A 24,789-nucleotide genomic window follows, 5' to 3' on the forward strand; every position below is an offset into this window, starting at 1 on the left:
GGTGTGAGGGTTGTTTGAACACCATCTAGGGACTTCAAAAGGGCTTCAAAACAAAGTCGCACTGGATCCAGACAATTGCAGATTTCCCAGGGTCGCCAATTCCTTGTTCCAAAATTTCCTGTTTCCCTTTGCGCCACCCTGTGTATCTAAAATTTAGCTATAGACGTTAATATCTAGTTCTACAGTTCTGAGGAGCAACAGCAGATGGAGACACAGGCTGGAACGCATCTCAAGGTTTTTTTTTTTTTTTGTTGAAATCCTGTAAAAAAAAAAAAAAGGTTGCATTAGTGCGATTTATAATCCCAAATTAATTTTTTCTTCTTTTTTGAAACAAAGTGGCAGGTCTTGTCCATGGTACTAGATCTCTCATTTCAGATTTGATGATGATGATGTTGATTTGTTGAGAAAACCATACATGAACATTTCTCTGATTTGAACCTACTTTAGCTTCAAACATAATCCAGATATCACCAGGGAGCACTGTTTCGGTTGAGGAAGTCCTAAAAGTGGCGAAGGTTATAAAAGAATATCAAAAGACTAACATTTTGTGTGTGTGTGTTTGTGTGATAAAAAGAGAGTAAAGTACCTTTGTGTGTATTATAGGCTCTCTGAAAGCATGCTTAATTCAAGTCTGTGTGTGAGGACAGAGCCTCTTTTGTCCCACCGCTATCCCAGCATGCCTTTGTGAACACAAAGGTGGCCCAGTGCTTTAGAGCGGTGTGGCTTTAGAGGGAAAGGACAGGGGGCACTGTGTTTTGCCCCCCACCACACACACACACACACACACACACACACACACACACACTGAGGCACCTCCTCTTAATTCCCCAAGTGAAAACAAATTTAATCCTGCCATATCCTAGCACAATATTTTATAATTTAATATTTTCATAACATAAATAACAAAAGTAACAGAATTGTCATTTTCATGCCAGCATTTATTATCAAAGCAGGAAAAAAATGAAATCAATAAATAGAATTATTAGGAATCGTTTTCTTCTACTGAAATATTATGGGGGGCCTTTAAGGGGGCCAATATCATGGGATGGGAAGTTTGTTTTAATTATTATTTTTTTCTTTCATCACACACACACACACACACACACACACACACACACACACACACACACACACACACACACACACACACACACACACACACACACACATACGAAAGCTGTGATCCAATATCGTAATTAGTGACATCACATTATGCATCTCAGACTTTTTTTTTACAGAATAAATTAAAAAAGATAAATGGCTGGAAGCTGCTATTATGCTAAAATGTTATATATTTTATATATAAATATATATAAATATTACATATAAAATATTTCTAGGTGTAAAATCTGACTGCGTAGTTTATTTAAGCGTAACAGTAAGTCGGTGTGTGTCCTGACTGACAGGAATCATTTCTCCAGCTTGGTTTTCTAAACCTGCGCTCCGTCTGCAGAGTAGACTCGACTCTGTTTTTATTCTGTAGGTCTGAAATGTTTACGCAGTGTTTATCCGCGGCTTTCAGTTACGTGTCCTGTGTAGTATAAAGGCCACAGTGAATTTGCTGAATTCACACAGAGGACTTTCGTCTCAAACGCTGTTTGTTTCTGTGTCTGAACATTCCCCTAATTCCATTTAATCACTCCCAGTTATAGCGCAAGAGTGTACTGACTGCAGCCCTTTACCCACAATGTGTGTGTGTGTGTGTGTGTGTGTGTGTGTGTGTGTGTGTGTGTGTGGTGTGTGTGTGTGTGTGTGTGTGTGTGTGTGTGTGTGTGTGTGTGAGGTACTGAAGTAATACGAAGTTCTGTTCTCTGTTTTCTCTGCAGGATCTGGAGATTGTGTATTCGTATTTACACGGCATGGAGGCCCTGTCCAATCTAAGAGAACATCAACTCAGGTAAAAGTGAGCATTCAGGTGGAGGAGTTTGTGTATTTGCTGTTTGTGTGGTGGGATGAATATCTGAATGTTAATATTTCTATATGGGTCAGAATGTACAAGTTCGTCAAAAGAAATTCAAGTATTTTACCTGCTATAACTTCAGTTATGAGTGACAAAAGAGAAACTATTCAGTGAAGCTTTACTACTTCACACACACACACACACACACACACACACACACACACACACACACACACACACACACACACACACACATATATATATATATAAAATATGTTTCCCCAAAAATAAGTCTTATAGTGATTTTTGCTTCAAAAGACACGGTAGGGTTTAATTTTGGGGGATTTTCAACAAACTACCTGAACATTGATTTATGTATGGTACAAAAATTATGCATCTGTTTCCCGTACCTCTCGTACGTATTTACAAGGTAATTAGAATTTATATGACCAGCATTATATTAATATTATATCACTATAATTATTGTTATTATTATAGTATATTAATATTAATGTTTTATTAATATTTTTGCAGAATCCGTATTGATATGCACTTAACAGAAAATGCACAAATTAAAATAACTGGATAAAAGAATTGAAACGAATTTCATCCTATCGATTGAATACGATTCGTATTATATTTATATTGAGAGAGTGTTTGGCGCCCCCTTGTGTCAATCTGTGTGTTTTGCAGTTGTAGAAAAGAGTATATTCATGATCATGATCATCTTCTTGAAAAGAAAATTTGAAGAACACGTTTGTAGTGCCGCATTTTTCAGGATAACAATCTAATACAATTAAATACAGGCTCAAGGTAAATTCTAATCCCGAACTGTTAGCTCTCATGATCATGTTTATCACAAAAATTTGCCTGATCAGATGCACAATCTAACCTGGTCTGGGATTATGTGTGTGGAGAATTGTTGGCCCTCAAATGACGGTGTGTGTTACACTTGTATTTAATACAATGAAATACTGGAAAACTTAAAATCCTGGAATACCTTTAGCTGTAATGTTCTTTTTCTTACCTACCCCGATCCTGACAAGAAAACTAGCCATTGATGCTAACGTGGAATTAAAAGAACAACAAATAAACAAATTCCAAACCAAATGTCTGCAGACTTTACTGTAGAATTCACCAGAAAACTTTACAGTTTAACATTAATTTTTTCTTTTTTTTTATGGACAAAAGGAGAAGATTGAGAATCGAAGTGAATATACTGTATAAAATGTTTTTGTTTAGTGAAATAATGAAAAATTTAAATGCTTCAGCACATCAGAAAGGTTTCTCCCATTCTAACATCGGATTAACTTCAGGAACAACAACACTTAACCGCATGACTTGGGTGTTCCAGAACATTCCAAACCCTGAGGCCTTTGTGGCCCCTCAGTGGTCAACAGGCGACCTCAGGAATGCCCTTCACGGGATCCAGTATGAAATTTCAACACCAGCGGAGTGTGGTTTCTGTCTTTATTGTAGAGATAGGAATGTGTTGTGCTGTTCTGTGGTGGTGTGACAGTCGAAATCATAACCTTATAGGTGAATGATGTTTGAGTTGGGGAGGTGAATGAGCCGGTTTACCTCCGCTAGCCTCAGTGTTAGCTGCACTCTGTATAAATAACTCATATTTCAGAATATGACTAAAAGGTTTTTATTCAGAAAGTGTGCTTATATGAGGTAACGGAAATTGTTTCAAAAGATAAAGACTATTGAATAGAATATACAGTGATTGTAATTCATTCCTTTCCTTTCATTCCTGTCCTTTCTTTTCAACGTTGTACGACGGCAACTCGCTGATGAAATGAAAACGTTGTGCGATTACGAGGAAGACAAATATTTGGAGAATAAGATCAAAATTACTAGAATAAAGTCAAATATCTTGAGAATAAATTCAAAATTATGAGAAAAAAGTCAAATATTTTGAGAATAAGGTCGAAAGTACGAGAATAAAGTCAAATATTTTGAGAATAAAGTCGAAATTACGAGAATAAAGTCAAATATTTTACAAATGAAGTTGAATTTACGAGAATAAAGTCAAACATTTTCAGAATAAAGTTGCAATTACGATTATAAAGTCAAATATTTTTAGAATAAAGTCAAATATTTCTAGAATAAAGTTGCAATTATGAGTATAAAGTCAATTATTTTGAGAATAAAGTCGAAATTACGAGAATAAAGTCCAATATTTCAAGAATACATTCAAATATTTTACAAATAAAGTTGCATTTACGAGAATAAAGTCAAACATTTTAAGAATAAAGTCGCAATTACGAGAAAAAAGTCAAATATTTCGGAATAAAGTCGAAATTACGAGAATAAAGTCAAATATTTGGAAAATAAAGTCGAAGCAAAGTGAGCTCCATAAAGATATGCTTTACATATGTTGGAGTGGAAGATCTTGAGTGGCCTTCAGAACCTGAATTTACTAGAACCATTGTGGCTGAATGAACACAAATCTCTAGAAAATCTATTGGAACATCTTCCCAGAAGACCGGAGGGTATTATAACAGCAAATAGAGACTAAATGTGAAATGCAAAGTTCAGACACGAAAACAAAAAAACTTTTCCTTCCTTACTTTTTGAATACATTTTTGTGACGTGACGGAAAAAAAATGAAGCTGTTGAAGCCATCTGCCAAATTGCATTAGCTTTTATATTCTGTGATGTGCTTTCTTTCTCTCTCTCTCCCTCTTTCTCTCTCTCCCTCTTTCTTTCTCTCCCTCTTTCTCTCTCTCTCTGCAGGATGATGTGCGAAACCGTGCGTTATGAACGACACGAAGCAAATGAAGTTCTTTACTAGTAAGTCCTTCTATCTCTCTTTTTTTTTAAACCAGTACTGTGAAAAAAGTAATTCTTTAAATGTTTTTATCCTAAAATCGCTGATGTTCAATATGGTCTTGTGGGTGCACTTTGGATCTCGGATGCCACAGATATTGATTTTGATTTTACACAGACAAACACACACACACTGACCCACTTTTCAAGTGTGTGTGTGTGTGTGCATGAGAGGTGTGTTAGTAAGTCCCCCCTGTCCTTATTATGATTTTCAAACGCTATTCAGGCATTGTCTCTGTTTTGTTCTTTCTTTTTTTCTGCTTGTGCTGGATGACAGATGCATAAAAACACACAAACACACAAACACACACACACACACACACACACACACACACACACACACACACACACACACCACTGTCCCAAACGTGCTTTCAGCCCCCCCTATGCGCAGACACTCCCCTCCAATTTCACACTCCGGTTTCCTTTTTTCCTGGAGGCAGGCGAAGGATTCGGGTCTCGCTTCAGGTCACTACAGAATGCCCATGAAGATGAGAGGCTTATTTACTGAGTTATTTTCGGTGTGTGTGTGTGTGTGTGTGTGTGTGTGTGTGTGTGTGTGTGTGTGTGTGTGTGTGTATACATGTTCATCTATGACCTTGTGCACTTTGCAGATTGAAGTTGTTGGGATCTTATTTTAATCATGATCTAGTATTAAATGTTTATATCATGACATTTACAAAGTGTGTGTGTGTGTGTGTGTGTGTGCGTGTGTGTGTGTGTGTGTGTGTATGTATAAACAAATTTTTAGATAGAATATTATAATAATAATCGGTAGCATTGTCACAGGTTCCCCCAGGTTTGACTGAGCTACTCTCTGTACAGTGTCACCTTACCGGTTGGTTTCTTCAGGGAACGATGGTTTCCTCCAACCTCATTTATTCTACGGACTGGAATATCATTCTGTCTAGAACTCAGACTTCCTGGGATCAGCTACGGCTCCACCACGAACCATGGATCAAAATAAGAAAAATGTCCTTTAGATTTTACTGCATATTTGTATAATAAATGCAATAGTTGAAAATATTTTTCACACACATTGTATGTTGACTGTTTGCGATTTCTACCCCGTTAATCAGCTCATCACCACAGTCAGGTGTGTGTATAACAGGGAGTCACAGGGAGCACCGACCTTCATAAGATATCATCCTGTTTACATCAGTTACCACAAAGAGCAAACGTGAAATTCAATGACTGATTTATAGACTATATTGAGTTTTGTGCGTGTGTGTGTGTGTGTGTGTGTGTGTGTAATTAGTTTTTCATTATCCTCCCTGTTCCGAAACCTTTTACACTAACACTTAATGTGTGAAGCGTCCATATTGAGGCTGGAATGTTACACAAAATCCTGCTGTGATGATGATAGACAGTGTGTGTGTGTGCGTGCGTGCGTGTGTGTATATGTAAATTGTGTGTCCAAGATTACCTATCTCAGCAGTAACGCAATAACCTAATATGCAAATGAAAACAGAAAGGAGCAAAACGCAACAGGAGAGTGGTTTTTTTTTTTTCACAGGAGTGAAATTGGTAATTGGTGTACTGAGGTCATGTGATGCAGAGAAACTGTCACCACCCCCATGTTGATTACGGCAACTGCTGGGCCCTTGTTTAAGGGCCCAGCAGTGGCCAATCCAAGGTCCAATGCTGTGAACAATCAGCCCCCACCTCACGATTTTTATTTTGTAGCATGTCACATTTGTGTGTGTGTGTGTGTTGATGTGTCCATGTGCTTGCAGTAAAATATTAGCTCTTCATTGTGTGCTCACAGGCCTACGTGTGTGCAGACAAGATAAACTTGTTCTCTCTCAGCCTTTACACAGACGTGAGATAGGCGCCCTATGTAGTGCACATAACGAGCTTTCGGCTTTTAAGACCCACAATAGCACATATCGCACGTGTCCGTGCCACACACACGTACACACACACACTCTGTGCCATTTTAAAAAGCTGCAATGTTTCTGCGCAGACGCGATGCCCATAAAGTCTCACTATCGCATGTAGCGTAATTACATTTAATTATGGGTTTTATGTTCAATACTTTAGGGCTGTATAGAGAAATACGCCCTCACTGGCTCAATTTCAATTAACAATGTTAGGCTCTTTAATGCACGCAAGCTGCATGTTCACGACCTAATTGGGTTTACGGGTCCCGCTGACGGCATGAAAGTTCTGTTCAGCAGTGGATTTTTAGTAGTCATCTTTAATTTACACACATACACACTTTATATACATGTGTGTGGTTTTATATATATATATATGTGTGTGTGTGTGTGTGTGTGTGTGTGTGTGTGTGTGTGTGTGTGTGTGTGTGTGTGTGTGTGACAAGAAGAAAGAGGAAGGAAGGAAGGAAGGAAGAAAGAAAGAAAGAAAGCAGGAAAGAAAGAAAGAAAGAAAGAAAAAGAGAAAGAAGAGAATATAGAAAGAAAGAAAAAGGAATAAGGGAAGGAGGGAAGACGGGAACAAAGTAAGAAAGAAAGAATGGAAGGAGGGAAGCTCGAAATAAAAATAACGGAAGAAAGAAAGAAAGATATAAGGCAGGGAGGAAAGGAAAAAAGAAAGAAAGAAGGTAAGCAGGGAAGAAAGAAAGAAAGAAGGGAAGCAGGGAGGAAAGAAAAAGAAAAATAATGAAAGAAAGAAAGAAAGAAAGAATGAAAGAAAGAATGAAAGAGAGAAATATTCAAGGTTACTTTTATTGTGTGTCAATGAAATCAGCTGGGAGTTAACTAGGTGAATGTCTGTCTGTCTGTCCATCCGTCCGTCCCTGAGGAGTGATACTTGTCTTTCTCTTACTGATGCATGAAGGATAGATTTTGGTTGCTCCACACATCTAAAATTGTTTTATCTTCATGTCTTACACACACACACACACACACACACACACACACACACACACACACACACACACACACACACACGTTTACACAGCAGTCTATCCTGGGATTCTTTCCGCAGGAGATTTAGGATTGTCGTCGTGTCTTTTTTTTTTTTTTTGATGTACGAAGCAAGAATATTTCTGTGACCCAGTTCAGTCGGCGCTGTGCTGATGATGCAGATGTCTTTCTCTCTCTCTCTCTCTCTCTCTCTCTCTCTCTCTCTCTCTCTCGTGCTATTTCTTTTTGCGTGCCACCGATTAATAATTGAGCATCCAGGTTTTGCCTGTGGCTTAAAGCGATGCTGTGGAAGCGGAGCAACAGGGAGGAGGGGAGTCGAGAGATGAGGAGCGAGGAAACCAGAAAAGGAAAGGAATAAAGTAGAAGATGGATAAAAAAAAAAAGAGAGGAAGAGACTCGTGCTGTGTCAGTACACGCACCGGAGTTGCCTCATTAGACACGTGTGTGTGTGTGTGTGTGTGTGTGTGTGTGTGTGTGTGTGTGTGTGTGTGTGTGTGTGTGTGTGTGTGTGTGTTGTTAAGGGGCCAATTGCTGCGATTTCAAGTTGCCTTTGATGCAGAACATTTCGGCTTCATTACAGGGAAAGAAAAAGTCCCTGCAGCTCGTTTTGCGGAGTCTACCATGTTTTGATCATGTGACCATTAAAGGTGCTTTGCATGGTCATAGACTGCTGTTATTGCTATGGGACGTGTCCCAAATGGCAGTTTTATTCCTGTCCATAATCTATAATCACCCCTTAAGTTACTATAATAATTTTTAAATAGTGACTCGTGTGAACGCTGTAGAAAATCGTTATTGAGAATCGGCCTGGAAAATTTAGTGTGTTTGGTTCAGTTTCATACTGCACACAATTAAGGAAGGAAGAAAGGAAAGCAAGGGACAAAAAAAGGGAAAGAAGGAAGGGACGAAAGAAAGAAAGGAGGAAGGAAGGTAAGGACAAAAGATAAAAGAAAGGAAGAAGGAAAGAATGGATGAATCTGGTATTGTAGGACTTGATAATGTACTAATAATCACTTCTTTTTAAGCAGGAAGGAAAGAAAGAAGGAAGGAAGGAAAGAAATCTGCTATTGTGGAACTATATTGTGGTCTTCTTGTGCTTAGCCCACCTTTCCTTCCTGTCAGGTGAAACAACGGGGAGACGCGTTTTTACCGAACGGTGTGTCGGCGTGCAGATTCCCTAAACGCATACACTCACACGCACGATTGCATTTTATACTTGTGTTTGCGAAAGAGAAAGGGACTCTCCTGGTTTTTAACTTCTTCTGCATGTCTTCACTTGTTATCCTTTAGAAAAAAACCCTCACGTCTTTTTCAAGCAGAAGCTAATCGGGGATGCGAGTCATGGCGTTGCGGGTTGGGGTTTGGGTTGTGCTGCTCAGTGAGCATCAGAATACGACGGGAAAAGTCTGGCGTTGGTCGTCTGTTACGTCTGAGGAAAGAAATCGATATTTTTTTAAAACATGACATTGTGTTTGCTGCTGCATTGATCACAAGGGATCATAAATATACATCTGTTTGTTAAAGGGATACGAACTGCATGCACTTTATATCTAATATCTATAATTACTAATAATTACTATAATTTATCTCTCTCTCTCTCTCTCTCTCTCTCTCTCTCTCTCTCTCTCTCTCTCTCTCTCTCTCTCTCTCTCTCGCTGCCTGTCTGGCTGTGTGTCTGTCTCTCTCTCTCTCTCTCTCTCTCTCTCTCTCTCACATTCTCTCTCACATTCTTTCTTTCTTTCTTTCTTTCTTTCTTTCTTTCTTTCTTTCTTTCTTTCTTTCTTTCTTTCTTTCTTTCTTTCTTTCTTTCTTTCTTTCTTTCTTTCTTTCTTTCTTTCTTTCTTTCTTTCTTTCTTTCTTTCTTTCTTTCTTTCTTTCTTTCTTTCTTTCTTTCTTTTTTATTACCACTGTAAAGTCTTCCCAGAAGAGTGGAAGTTATTATAACAGCAAATAGGGAGTGAATGTGGAATAGGATTTAGGGAATTATGGGAAAGGAGGGAAGAAAGATGAAAATAAAGAATGCAAGAAAGAAGGAAAGAAAGATTGTGAGAAAGAAAGAAGAACGGAAGCATTGAATAAAAGGAAAGAAAGGATGTAATACACTATATGTTTGTATGTGTAGCCGACTGCAATTTTTTAGTATTTTTATATTTCGTATTTCTTTCTTTCTTTCTTTCTTTCTTTCTTTCTTTCTTTCTTTCTTTCTTTCTTTCTTTCTTTCTTTCTTTCTTTCTTTCTTTCTTTCTTTCTTTCTTTCTTTCTTTCTTTCTTTCTTTCTTTTTACTGGATGCCTTCAATTATGAATAATTATTATTTTATATATATATATATATATACAGTATATAAAATTTGGGATTTTGTGGTTTCGAGTGAATTTTGTGATAATTTTTTAAAAAAGAATTTCAAAATTAAAAATTTTACCAATTATTTTTTCTTTTTTTCCTTTTTTCCTCACAAGCAATAACGAAGTCTCGTTCAGCATTTACGAGTGCGTCATCTCCGTATCATGAACCTGTTCTGATATATTTTTCCTCAAAATCATTATTCCTCCTTTCTTCTCTTTCTCCTCCAGTCCGGATGACATCGGCAGCTGCTGGTACATCCTGCTCTCGGGCTCCGTGTTCATCAAAGAGTCCATGTTCCTGCCCAGATCCAGGTCTGTAACACAATCTGCCCAGAAGATCAGTGCATGTAAATCAGTTGCATCACAGAGGCTTTGAGTTTCAAACCAGAGGTGGAAAAAAAGCGAATGTATTTGAGCATGTATTTGTATTTCTTTTCTTACCTTTCTATTATTTTTCCTTCATCTTTGGCTCCTCCTTTGTCAACTATTTTCCCTTCCATATCCTCATTCTTATGCTCCCTTTTCCTCCACATCATCTTACAGTGTCTCTGCTTCCTCCTCATCCTCTTCTTCCTCCTCCTCTCCTCTTATTTCTCCTCCACTTTCTCATCGTCTTTATATTCCTCATAAAATCTTCTACCTCTTTCTTCAACTACTGCTTAGTTCTCCTTCTTTTCATGTTTTTTTGCCCTTTACTTTGTATCTTTCTTTTCCTCTTTTTTCTTACCTTTTTATTCTTTTTCCTTCCTTTTTCTTTTTCTCCTCCTCCTCATCCTTCTTTACCGCCTTTCTCCATTCTTCCCCTCGATGTCCTTGTAATTGTCACCATCAACTTCCTCTTCCTCTTCCGTATCCTTTTTCTTTTGCTTCCTTTTCCTCCACTCCATCTTATAGTGTCTCAGCTTCTTCCTCCGACTCGATCTTCCGCTTTCTCCTTTTCCTCCCCTTTCACACCCTCTTCCTTTTTCTCCCTCAATTAATTATTGTTACATTTTTCTTTCTTTCTTAAAAAAAAAGGGTGTGATTATTTGTATCTGATGCGCGTTTCAGAAGCAGAATGCTATTTTCACCTCCATGCACGCTCCTCAGCCCTCGCTCATTAATACATAGCAACTTTGTTCGAATTTTCACACATGCAAATGGATTTATCTGCATCACGTTCAGTAGAACACACTTCCTTTCAGGGCTTCCTGTGAGAAGGGTCTCAAAATAACCGGCTTCACGTTGAAGGGGGAAAAAGTGCTTGGACAGCATTTATTAGGAAAATCTCTTTGAAATCAAAGAGAAAACCATCACAAAAACAAAAACCAGAGGATTAGCAGGTCGAGCTGATGTTTCGTTTTAGCAGTCTGGTTTAAGCTCCGCCAAAATTTGCATTTCCGCCCAAAAAAACGAAATGCATTTCCGCCCAAAAAAACGAAACAAAACATCCTTTTAATTCGCAGTGAAACAACGGAAGTACGAATAACAGTGTTTGATTAGAGGAACGTTTTGAACTGGAGCTTTGGAGATTGCATTGTGAGTACCACATGCACTCGGCAGTGGTTATGTAACTAAGCGAGCTGAACGTAGGCATTTCAGGCTCAGCCACTGACAAAACCACCATTGTTTCACTCCTGATTAAACCTGATGTTTAAATTCCTATATTGTTTGCTGTTGTAATTCTATGATGACATTTTGGTGTCACATGAAAATAGAAAAAATCGTAGCAATACAGTAATACAGTCGGATTATTTCGAGAATAAAGTAGAAATTACGTGAATAAAGTCAAAATTACGAGATTAAAGCAGCAATGAGAAAAATCACAGAATTGCGAGTTGCTGCTTTGCATAAAGTGGATGTGGAGGATTTGGTTAAATCCTACTTTGTTAGAATTTAGCAATAAGGAAACGTCTTTCGGCACATCAGCACGGAGTTACAATTAGTAAACGCACACTGCGCCGGTTCTGCACGAAACTTAATTTATTCCGAATAAAATATCAGACAGACATTAAGGAAATCGTCTCTTTTGTGCAGTCTGTAATGGTGAACAGTGGTCGACTCCAAGGATATCGATGGTTACATAGATATCGATCTATGTGCTATTGGAAGAGGAGATGTTTCTCGAGAGACTACAAGGATGATGAACAAAGAAATCGATCCTGAAGGAGTTGAACAATGGCACACTCGAAGCTTTTTTCTGGAAGTGCTACGACTTTCTTCTCGTATTGGTACGACTTTATACTCGCAATTAAACGACTTTATTCTCGAATTGATACGACTTTATTCTCGTATTTAAATGACTTTATTCTCGCATTAATACGACTTTATTCTCGTATTTAAACGACTTTATTGTCGTATTTAAACGACTTTATTCTCGTATTTAAACGAATTTATACTCGTATTTAAACGAATTTATTCTCGTATTTAAACGAATTTATTCTCGTATTTAAACGAATTTATTCTCGTATTTAAACGAATTTATTCTCGTATTTAAACGAATTTCTTCTCGTGTTGATACGACTTTATTCTCGTAGTGCTACGACTTAAATCTCATAATCCAAATGGCACTAAACCGCCATCATCCTAAAATTCAGACCACATTTTACCACCAAAAAAAAAAAAAGCTGGTGTTCTGAACTATGATTTGGTTTCATTCTCTAAAATGTTTTCTGCTTCTCCATTTTTGTTTCATCTTTCAATAAATAACCAAAAGGGCAGTGCAGGTTTCCTATTGTAATCCGATATTTCTTTCATTTCCTCAACTTTGCCTGTTCCTTGTCATTATATGTACTTAATACAGAATAGCCTGCTGTCCACGTTCCACTTCCTTTTAGAGGAAATCCACAATCTGACCCCCGTGTGTGGCTTCTTACGAATCTTGAGTGTTGATACAGATCGTTTGGTGTGAGGCAATCCGTCCCTCTGTCTGATGAGTAGTAGTGTATATATACTCTGTGTGTGTGTGGTAGAGGTGAAGAGGTCAGTGTTGAGTGAGTTGAGGTTAGTCCCTCCCTCTCAGCCTGGCAGTAAGAAATAGGCAAGCTGGAATGTATGGCTCCAGTCTGTCATCACTAACGCTTGGTCGCATTAACACACACACACACACACACACACACACACACACACACACTCAAGCATGCATGTTCTGTGCGCCCAGGCTCCCATCACACAGAGGCAGTAGACCGAACAGATCGCTCCGAGAGCTGTGTGAGAGTTCGGCTGGATTTAATGGAGCACACACTGGACGCTTGTGTTGATTTTTTTCTCAGAACTTTGACTCGAATTTTATGCACCAGAAAAATGCCTGCAAGTGGAACTATAGTGTTCTAGGAATACTGGATTGTGGCTCTCATTCCTAAAGGAGCTTTCTAGTGACTTGTCATCACTAAAAAGGTAACAGGTTTAAGTGATTACGAACGTCGTGTAAATTTGATTATATTTCATTTTATTTGAAACTGGGACAAACTGGAACATACGATTGTGCAGAATATTGTGTGAATTTAATACGCATTCAGTAAGTAAAGTGTGGCGACGCCTTTCATAGCCAGCAGCAGTAATAAAGGACGAATTAGCCCCGCCCCTAACGAGAACTGCAACTTGTTACTTTTGTCATTACATTAATAGGATTTTTATAAAATTATTTGTATTTTTTATAGCCAACAAGTTTTATTGTAACAATATGGACTTTATTATAAACTTTTTAAAAATAAAATATAAATAAATAATATTAATTATTAATTATATAATCTTATATAAAATGTGAAAAAGTCAAATGCAAAGTTTCTATTGAAACTGGAAGTTCTGTATCCACTGTATTACATTCACAACTGCGTGTATATTAATTTTAAGGAAGTAGAATATACGATGGGTTAGGGGCACGATAATCCTGCCGCTGGCGGCCCGTGGATTTCATCTGGTGCTAATAAAAGTTTGGAGGTGCTTCAGTTGTTCTCGAAAGGCATGCAACGTATGAAGCGGTAAAGTGCCCTGCAGCTCAGCCCCATCAATTACACACTATATTCTTCCCTGAAGTGTTGCAACAGAAGTTCTGCTATTATAGAATCACATTTTAGTCCTAAACCCTTCCCACACTGTCACACTGCTCATGCTTACTTACATATAATAGAGCTGTAATGTTTATTAAACTGGAGAGAATTAGAAGGAATAAAATGGTAGAAATGGTGGATTCCCCTTACTTGGGTGTGTGTCTCTGTGGGTGGGATTGTGCTTACGGGTGTGTGTCATCACCAATTCACATTCCAGACCCCATGCATGTTGTGTAATGTGGAATGAAGTGGCCAGGCGGGCGGGCTTCATTGGACATGTCGCGTGTATCCTAAAAACAAAACGAGTCAAATCTGCATTTGACTCGCTAAAACGACTCTTGACTCAATGTCGAATAGACACCACGAGGGCATCCTTAAATTTATTCAATAATGCAAATTAAAATAAAAAATGTTTATTACACATGCATTAAATCCATACAGAAACTCATCATTTATTTAATTATTCATTATCTCATCAAGGACAATCCTCGAGCTCTTGTTGTGTATTTCAGTGAAGGACCTCGTAATGCTGCTGTTGTTGACATTGTTGATCACAAGGATGTATAGTCGTTAGGGGTGTAAATTCATTTTGGTACAATCTCGGTACGGTCATGGGGAAGGAAAGCAAAACATAAAATTATCATTTTTTCCCCCATTAACTAAAATTATTATTAGCATTTGTGAATTTCAACAATTTTAAATAAAATGCTTGCTTGGTTAAAAAATATATATAAAATAATATTTTATAAATTAAATTAATGCAATACACTTTTTATTAAATTGTGCCAATTTAACTGACTACTCAATTTAATTGATATTATATTTTTTTGGTGGGGGTGGCGGATTATTATTATTATTTTTGTTTAGTTTTTATTATTTGCTAACTACAAACTTGTTATTGAGGGTCAGTTAGATATGTGTTTTTTTCTTCATAATTCATACAGTATGTGATGAAGAAAGAAAGAAGACCAAGAACCTAAATTGGTGATAAACTGGTGGCATCTCACTGGTTAAAATGCTGCCTTTCTGATTTGAAGGTCGTGAGTTCAGAACCCAGGACCACCAATATGCCATTGTTGGGTCCTTGAGCAAAGCTCTTAACCTTTAACTACAACAAAAGTTGTGTAAATGAGATCAGTTTAAGTGGATCTGCATAAGGACGTGTTCCAAATGGCATAAATGGAAATGAAGAAAACGATTAAAAAAATTATCGACTTCATTATTACTGTATAAAAACGATAACGAGTCCCCAAGTTTTTTTATCGGTTAAATGAAGATTCACTTTTTTTATTTGTTCAGTTTTTTTCCGTTAATGCAAACACTATCCTAGGTTATTATTTGCCTATAATTTTCTGCTCTATTAAAGCCTATATTAGTTGAGATAAAGACCCCCATTGGTCAGTACGGAATTTGGTTGCTTTAGCACTATGGGTTGAGTTTGCATTTCACCCCCACTGAAAGTGTGTGTGTGTGTGTGTGTGTGTGTTTGAGAGCTCTGGACTTTAGTGCTCTTCGTCAGCTTTTTTTTCTCTGTAAAAGAAAAGCGCAGTGCCAGCATTGTTGTTGCTTATACCAGAAAGCAAAACCGGTAATTAACAAAAAATTATGTCAACTGTTACTAACATTTCTGTGACTTCAATACAAATTCTTACACACAGCCAAAGACTGATTAGGAGTGTGTAGTTATTAAGGAATTAAACACTGGTATAAGAAAACGATTCATGTGATGCCAACATGACTGTTAAACCCAGAAAGTGGATTATTTTCCAATAATAGCATGCGCTGAAGTTTTATTCCTCTTATACCACACCAAGTATTCAGTATACAAAGCCTTGCTTTTTTTTCACCTGATATTAAGTTCGCATTTGATTTGCTGAAACAAGTCTTGACTCGGGGTCAAATGGACACCACCCTTGAATTTATTCAGTATTATACTAAAGAATCTACGACCTACTAGAGGTTTCCTGGTGGTCTAGTGGTTAGGATGCGGCGCTCTTACCGCTGCGGCCCGGGTTCGATCCCCGGTCAGGGAACCAACCCCAGCCATTAGGGTTGCACAAGCCAGTGCACTCTTAGTGCCGGTCCCAAGCCCGGATAAATAGGGAGGGTTGCGTTAGGAAGGGCATCCAGCGTAAAAACATGTGCCAAATCGAACATGCGGATCATGAATACGGATGATCCGGTGTGGCGACCCCTAATGGGAGAAGCCGAAAGAAAGTTATCTATGACCTACTAGAAATAATACTGCTATATATAAAAAAAAATGTTTATGCTATTAATAATACAATATTGAAAACATAATCTTATCCACCATAGAAAGGTCAAACCAAGGTCACTAAAGGTATACTACAGTTTGTATTATTTTGATGAGCCCATAAGAGTATAAATAATTATTACACATGCATAAAAAAAAAATTTCATTCATTGCATAGAAATGACACCCTAAATGAAAACCGAATGTGCAAAGTAAAAAAGCTACTGACACTGAAGACTCTTTATGCTAAACATCGAATTTTAGAAAATCTCTGCAAAATTTAATGTTTTTATTGATTTCTGTATACGTTTATTAATCAAGTGCCTTCCATTCATATCCATGGTGATGTGCTGTTCCTATAGAAAGTGTCATAGTGTTATAATTATCACATACAATCAGTTATTCTATGTTATTATATAGAATCTAATATAGTATAATATAAATTTGTACATTAAGCTACTGATTTTTCAGAGCTGCTTTTATAGAAATTCCATCCACACCTTCGAATATGAGAATCGGGCAGCGCCGCGGTATAATTAGCTTTACAGATGACGTATTATACTACATTAGGGTGTTGGTGTGCGCGTGTATGTTTACCACGCCCTGTATTTGCGGCTTCGCTCCTTATTTCCACCACGGTGTTTTCTATAGCGTCTCTTGCATGCACCCAGTGTGCAGCACTGTACTCCATTCATGAACTGCGATGTCGGCTGGTGGACTTTTCCAGTCTCAGGGTCAGTGGAATCTTCCAGGGAAGATCAGGAACACTATAATGTCCAACTCATGTGTATGTGTGTGTGATATGTGTTTGTATGTATGGATTCATGTGTTGAGGGTTGTTTGGAGACTATGACCACTTTTTTTTCCACAGGAACTCTTACAGTAATTAACACAGGCTTCACTTATTGGTTTTAATCTCCGCATCACTGTTTTTCTTTCTCCAGTTTTGGAAAGCGTTCCGCCGGGAGCTTACGTCGCGGATGCGAGTGTATCGTTCTGGAGCCGTCCGAAATGATCGTGGTGAGTCCTGACAACACTGATGTACAGTATTCTGTGTTAATTATATTGAATACTTTCCATGCACAAGTGTACAATCACAATACACAATATTTGGGAGATGAACCATTTTGCTGCAGTAGCAGCTTTGAAGATCTTTTCGGATACATACAGCGCATTTTTTACACAGTGCCCCAGATTGTGGCTGGGATCACTAAATTGACTCGGCCACTTCTTTATTGTCTCTCTGGAAGGTGAATTTGCTTTCAGTTTTTGAACAAACTGTCCACATCATTTTTAACACAGTTACTTGATGCTTTTGATGAAAAGCATCCCCACAGCATGGTGCCGTCACCACCATGTTTTATTGTAGGGATGGCTATTATTGTAGGTCTCTTGAGGTATGGAAAGCTTTAGGTTTTGCGCCACACCTAATGCTTTGCGTTTTGGCTCAGAAGCTCGGTCCTTCTCTCTATTCATCTGCCCACAAAACCTTTTCCCACATCACAGCTGGGTTTACTTTCACGCTTCTTCTCAAACACCATATGTGCTTTTAGATTATGCTTTTTTCAGTATTGGCTTTTTTCCTGCCACCAGTGTTACGCAGTGCTCTTGATATGGTTGACTGGTGCACCATTACCCCTTTCCCAGACACTGAACTCTCACGATCCTTCAAAGTGATTGTTGGCCTCTCTGTGGCTTCTCTCACCAGCCTCCTTCTTGTCTGAGATTTGAGGGGCGGCCGTTTCTTGGCAGTGCCTGGGTGGCGTGATGCAGCTTCAGCTTCCTGATTATTGATCCATTTGTTGTGCCCCTCACTGCGAGATCCAAACACACGATGTTATTCTCTTTTCCTAAACTATGCATTTGTAATAATTGTTTTTACAGACTTTTAGCAAAGTAGTTCAGTTCTTTAATACATTTCCCAACATAAATCCAGTGTCACCTTTTAAAAACTGTTTATCGTAAAATCAGTAATATCAGAGAATTGCTCAGGGGTCTGCATACTCAACTCACAGTATGTATTTACTGTTGGCTCTGGAGGTCAAACAGCTCCCATTGTAATTGGACTGTGTTTTGTGAATGCAAAAAACTGGGGACTGACTTTAAATGTGGCTTATTATTCCATATATATGTATATGTGTGTATGTGTGCATTTTCTCTTATTATTTACTTTTTATTGTTATTGCATAATGCATTGAGAAAAGAGGGGGCCAAGCACCTTTAGTATTAATTGCAGCATGAAAATCCATATACAACAATCACACAGTTATTTAGGTATACTGATACTGCACTGAGTTAGTAAGATTTATTTCCTGAAATGTACAATGCATTCTTTAAAAAAAAAAAAAACCGCTCATAATAATGTTAGTAAGATTAAAAAGTGGGAGGGGCTTCTGCTTCCTTATCGATCAAATGTAACATCTTGTCGTATTTGTTGCGTCGCACACGATCCGAAATCGCACTTCAACCAATCAATTGATGAGCAAGAAAATCTGAACAACGAACGAATAATGCGTGTCTACAAACTGAATTTGCAATTAACAAGCATTCTGAATGAGCAGCTTTTGTCTCATGCTAATGTGGGCATCTGTTGTCACGCAGTGTATGCAAAATATGTTCAGCCATGTTCAGAGAATTATTATTATTTATTTATTTTTCAAATAAAAGAATTACAGACGCATTTGTATTAGACAGTTGTAGAGACAGAGATGCTGTTCATCAACAAGAACCTGGTGTCTTTACCGAGCAATTTTACCGATGCAATGCAGTCAAGCACGTTGTTATCTGCTTTTATTCATTCGGCTCCAGACTGGGCACGTGCGCATGGTTACATCCAGATTCGGCTAATCTCCGAGTTGACCCGACGTTCCCTTCAGCCGCGTTTGGTACTCGAGGAACGCCTAGTGTGTTATTATTGGCCGTCGTGGCTCTGTAATTATGATCCCATGCAGGATATGGACACTGCACTCACTTGCGTTCAATATATTCCCACTGCTCGGCGCTCGGCGGCGTTGCCATAGCAGCAGTTGGTAAGGTAGCGAGAGATTTGATGTGTAATCCCAACGGTGGAGGGAGTGTGAAATGGGAGGCTGCAGTGAAAGTACAGATGAAGAGGAAAGTGTGTGAGAGAACGAGAGAGAGAGAGAGCAGGAGATGGAGATTGAGACAAATGTATTAATCTCATTTCCCTCAGAGTGTGGAGTTAGGTCACTCCGGTTAGCACTTCCTGCATCGAAATCTCAAAACGTGCTCTCCTGATGTAGCTGCACCTAAAAGCAGGTCTATTGCAAAAGAAAGAAAAAAAACCGCTGTGCATTTACTCCACATGTGATGCAGATATTTCATACATATTCATACGATACGGAAGAGGCTTAGCACAAATGACACACTGACCTTTGACCTGTACGCACATGTCTGGTTCACTTGCACTTCAAGAAGGATAGACGACACCCTCCCTGTTTTTTTTTATTTGTTCTTTTATCAGTATTTGATGTAGACTTTGAGGCTTAGCACACACATGTATACACACACACGCACTCTTACAGACAGCCTCACACACCCACTGCTATTTTTACGCAGTGCAAGAGATGGGGATGGGAGGGGAAAGACAGAGAGGGAGAGAGCAAGAGAATCACTCGTCTCGCTCTGTTCCTGTGGCAGGTGGACTATATGGATGAGAATGAGGAGTATTTTCAGCGCCAGGCTTCGCATCGTCAGTCCAGGAGGAGATTCCGCAAAATCAACCAGAAGGGGGAAAGGCAGACCATCATCGACACGGTGGAGCCGTACCAAGCGGGCAAGCCAGCCATAACACGCGGATACCACACAGTGAGTACTGTACAACTTTATACACTGTGTGTGTGTGAGGTGTGTGTGCTACTATTGCTTCGTGTGGAGATTGTGATGTGTTTTTGTGCTACTATCTATGGATATCAGTTTTTAATATATATATATATATATATATATATATATATATATATATATATATATATATATATATATATATATATATATGTACATTTGTGCACTTAAGTAGTTGTTCTTTTGTATGTCTATTTGCATCATCGTTGTAGCACATTGCAATTAGAAGGATTTTTGTAGATGATGTTTGCCCAACCGTATTTACAAAAATACAAATTTACAAAAAAAGTGCTGACGCAGCAACTAAACCGTGTAGTTTATCTGTTAAACTGTTGAGATGAAATCTTACGCCATTCCTTATTTTCTGGCAAGCCCAGGCCAGTTGTGTACTTTTCAGATTTTCTGAATAAAACGGCTGAACAGCAGCTATATTAAAAGAAAAAAACTGGCGTTGCTAGCTACGTATTTACAAGCTAGCTTAAGGTTTAGATAGGCCCTTTTAAAACTAGCCCAGGCTCATTACGTTTCTATATTAATATAATATTAATAATAATAGTAATCTGCTGCGGTCCGGGTTCGATCCCCGGTCAGGCAACCAAGCCCGGATAAATGGAGAGGGTTGCGTTAGGAAGGGCATCCAGCGTAAAAACATGTGCCAAATCAAACATGAGGATGATCCGCTGTGGCGACCCCTAATGGGAGAAGCCAAAAGAAAGTTTTAATAATAGTAGTAATAATAATAATAATAATAATAATAATTTTCCATCTTCCTTACATGCTAACATGTAACATTCATTCACTAGAATGTTAAAGTAAATCAGAAATATATTGGGCAGAACTCAGCGTAGAAATCGATAAGACAGGAAGTCTGACAGAAACATGAGGAGAAATAATAGCATTCGTATGATAAAATGCTTTTAGTCAACGCCGTTTAGTCAGATACTTGCCTGAGGCAACAGATTATCCCTCAAAAACCCAAATTGGATCCAACACTTTTTGGCAAGCACGGGGTAGATGTGTTCATTTACGAATTAGAGTAGCTCAGGAACGGTTTTAGGAGGAATTTGGCACCGTATGCTTAATTCTTGAGACAAAATATCCTCAGAATTAGTAAATATACTGTAAAAATGACTGGTAATAACTAAATAAAATTATATTAACAGTTCAAGTCACTATTTTAAGGTTAATTACATTTTCAGGAAGTTTGGAATACAAACATTGGCTTGGTGTTTTAGCTGGTAATTAGCATTCTGCTGTGAGGAAATGTACAAGTAAATGTAGAAAGACAGGAAATCTGTCAGGAATATACCGACACGGTAATAATCGCATTATAAAATGTATTTCCATTGTTACCCAATAACATTTAGCCAGTTATTTGGCTGAGATAACAGATTTTCTGAGTTAGTCACCCCTCGAAAATCCAAATGAGGTTGAAGGTTTTTTTGGCAGGCACGGGTCGACTGCGCCCATTTGGGAATGAAATGGCTCTTCAAGGAATTAGGAATGATTTCAGGATCAATTTGACGTCGTCTGTTTTGTTGAAGTGTTAGATTTTTTTGTAATAGCAGGCTAGCTTTGAAGTTTATTTAAAAAAAACTTTTTTAAAAATTAGATTTTTTTAACTTGAGTTCAAGCAAAATACAAAATAAAACTAAAATTAATTTTTCCAAATTTCTATTCTTAGACTTTAAAAATAAATAGAAATTAAATAATAAACGGAAATAAATAAAAACACACTTGAATGTTTGTTCATGGTTCATTCTAGTCATGATGTAGCTACTCAGCTAAGCTTGCTGTAACTCTGATCTCGGTTTTGTCCTCTTTATTGTACCGCTCTATTGTGATTTCATCGTTCCTGTGGTGTCAAATCCCAGAGTTACCATTAGCATCCTAAGTTTTTCCGATTTCCATTACTTCCATTTTATTACATTTATAAACTTTCACAGCCTAATTTCTCAACACGTGTTGCTAACATTTTGTGTTAGCCCCAAGTGCTAGCTTTAATAGTTGTTTGTCATGTCGTAAGCTGTTTCTTTTATGTTTCATGACCTTTTACACGTGTGACATGCTAGCTTTTGTATTCGCTCTCAGTAGGAGTCGTAGCTGTTGTTGTGTCTGTCTGTACTCCGTAGGTTCAGGTTGTGTTGGCTAAAGAGTGTCGGTGGCAGCAGTTTCTCCTTTTCAGTTCCCACTGTGTTCTGTGTGGCTTGTTCAAGTGTGGTGCACTGTGCTGCTGCCGTGTGTGTGTGTGTGTGTGTGTGTGTGTGTGTGTGTGTGTGTGTGTGATAATTAGTGTGGCAATGTGTGCACATCACTAAGCTTCAGCTTGGTGTAGGGAATATAGATAGGGATTGCAGGGAAGAAGCCTTCCATGTTGATTAATCCTCTGTAGGTAGCAAAGCTCCATAACACATTCTCTTCACAACCAGCATTTGGGATTTAGTGGAGGTATTGAGAGTTAAGAAGGTTTCTGAGCTATTTATGCAAAGGTAAAGGATGAAGCAAGAACATCATTGCAGTCCAGTTGGAACGGGAACTTTCTAGGTAGACAGAATTCCCAATTGGAAGGCGGATTCCCTCTGAAATTCCTTATGTGAATTGTGCTTGTAACTAACTAACCATTTTGTAGACTAAAACTAAATAAGATAATGCTACGGCTTTATGCAAGGTAGCCTTCGTTAGTAAGGTATGATACATAGCGCAATAATGTTCCAAGTTGAAAAATTACCAGTAAATTATGGGAAGTTATTAGAAATTTGAGGAAATTTGCATGTTAACTGCATCATATACAAACATAAATATTAACATTTGTTTGGTCTTAAACTGACATACATGCAAACTAATACAGATTTTAAAAAATTACATTAATTGTTAGTAAATTTTGTTGCGCAATAGCTTATACACAGCACAAGGAATTTTTAAACATAAATGTATGTATATTTATGAAATTTGCCCGAATCCTTGCCAAGACGGCCTTTTTTTTTTTTTTACATTATTAAGTGTGCAGAATTTAGGAAATGATGTGTGTTATGTTATGTAGGAATGCACAGTGTATGTAGGGGGCGTGGCCTCAATAGCCCTGCAGGATGTCTGCTGTGTGCATGTGATTAATGAATGTGCAGGGTAGAAATTCAACAGTTTTCTTAATTTTAATTTTAATATTAATAATAAAACATTCAACATCTGTAATTTGGAATTTACTCCAAAAAACTCCAAGAAATTCCAAGCTGGTGTCCTCCAAGATGGTTCATGCCCATAAAAAGAGTACAAACTCATTGAATATTAGTGAACACAGAAACAGAATGAATTAAAATTTTGGTTGAACTTGGTTAAAAGCTTGAGTATTGTCCACTTGACCACACTGGAGATTGCAGGAGAAATGTTGCAGCTAGGCCACGCTTTATTGTGCATGTTTTGCTTACAGGTCATGTTGTTTTTTAGCGGTTTCCTGCAGTTGTGGTATGCACATCTGAAATGGGAACCGCTTTAGGCACATTCCTTTATTTATTTTTTCCCCCCAACTCCCCTTATTCAGTTTCCCAAATTCCTACCGTTCCCAAAGGAAAAGCACCAATGCTCCTTTACTTATCTGAGAAGACATTGCTCCATACACAGGAAAACTCCTCACATCCTTCAGCTCTGGCGTCGCATCGGAAACGAGGAGACCAACTTTCTCACGACACCGACACGTTTTTGACCCGAACTGCTCCCTTTCTTGAAACATCTGTGGGAAGAGAATGGCAGAGTAAAGGCGTGTTTACAACCAAATCTCACACAGTTTTTGAAAATCTTTTGACTTTATGACTGGCCAGGGAATTTCAAGATAAATCCAATGACTCCTTTTCAGCACTAAAAACAAAGTACCACTGCACAAGTGGTTTATTGCTACAGAACCTTCTGGAATCATTAGGTTTTAATGCTTTCGTCAATTGGTAGATGCTTTTATCCAAAGCTGTACACAAGCGAGGCTAATTCCAGTCCAAGACCTGTGCCTAAGGGTTCAACATTATTATTCTGGTAGTGCTGGGATTTGATATTCAGACACTACTGTAGGACCTTAGTTATTACTTCACAAAGCTTACTTGCATAATAAGTGCCAGGGTGAGTCTATAACAGAAAATTATATGGGCCGGAGTGACTACCAGTATCATTGCGGAAATTTTAAAAGTATTTATCATGTTATAACATGTTGAATGCACCATTATTTTGGTTGGTTGGAGAATCTATAAAATAATTAGGCTATGCTAATTAAAAGGGAAATTTTAGTTTGAAAGCGAACCTTTAATACAGACATGATATTTTTTTTTTTATTTCTCTGGCATTGTTCAGAGGGTTCAGGCTGTAGATTGGGGACCTCTGTGGTAGACCAATGTTTTTGGTTGGTAGGTTATTTTAAAAAACTTGAAATTCAAGGAACGTGGATATTCATAGAAGTTGATCATAAAGTTATTTGCTTAGAACTTAGAACTTGTCTCCATTAGTGAAAGTGATGGACCTCATGTTTGGCAAAGATGTTCTACCAGCTTTTTCACCAGGGGTGGCACCTTGCAACAAAATTTTTTTTCTTGATTCAAAAGAAATGTGTACAAAACCTTCTCATTTCTACAGAGAATTCAAGATCTAGAGTACAAATCCAGAGATATCTAATAAAGAACCAGTAGTCTGGTTGCATAATG

General features: G+C 38.0%; 1 protein-coding gene across 26 annotated transcripts in view; it reads left to right on the top strand.

The window, feature by feature from the left end:
* Window positions 1–24,789, top strand: part of rapgef2b (Rap guanine nucleotide exchange factor 2b) — a 110,778-nt gene that overhangs the window by 30,932 nt on the left and 55,057 nt on the right. For 18 of the 26 annotated variants that reach the window (XM_083560565.1, XM_083560557.1, XM_083560538.1 and 15 more), the window contains exons 2-6: window positions 1,827–1,897; window positions 4,643–4,699; window positions 10,199–10,282; window positions 17,197–17,272; window positions 19,913–20,080. In XM_083560565.1, the coding sequence (XP_083416691.1) occupies window positions 1,827–1,897; window positions 4,643–4,699; window positions 10,199–10,282; window positions 17,197–17,272; window positions 19,913–20,080 (456 nt within the window). Of the gene's footprint in view, window positions 1–1,826; window positions 1,898–4,642; window positions 4,700–10,198; window positions 10,283–13,115; window positions 13,346–17,196; window positions 17,273–19,912; window positions 20,090–24,789 lie in introns of those variants that run through there. The other 8 variants (XM_083560567.1, XM_083560566.1, XM_083560542.1 and 5 more) reach the window with 3 other exon arrangements.

The sequence above is a fragment of the Silurus aristotelis genome (assembly GCF_946808225.1).
Source record: "Silurus aristotelis genome assembly, chromosome: 14".
In the NCBI taxonomy this organism is placed as follows: Eukaryota; Metazoa; Chordata; class Actinopteri; order Siluriformes; family Siluridae; genus Silurus; species Silurus aristotelis.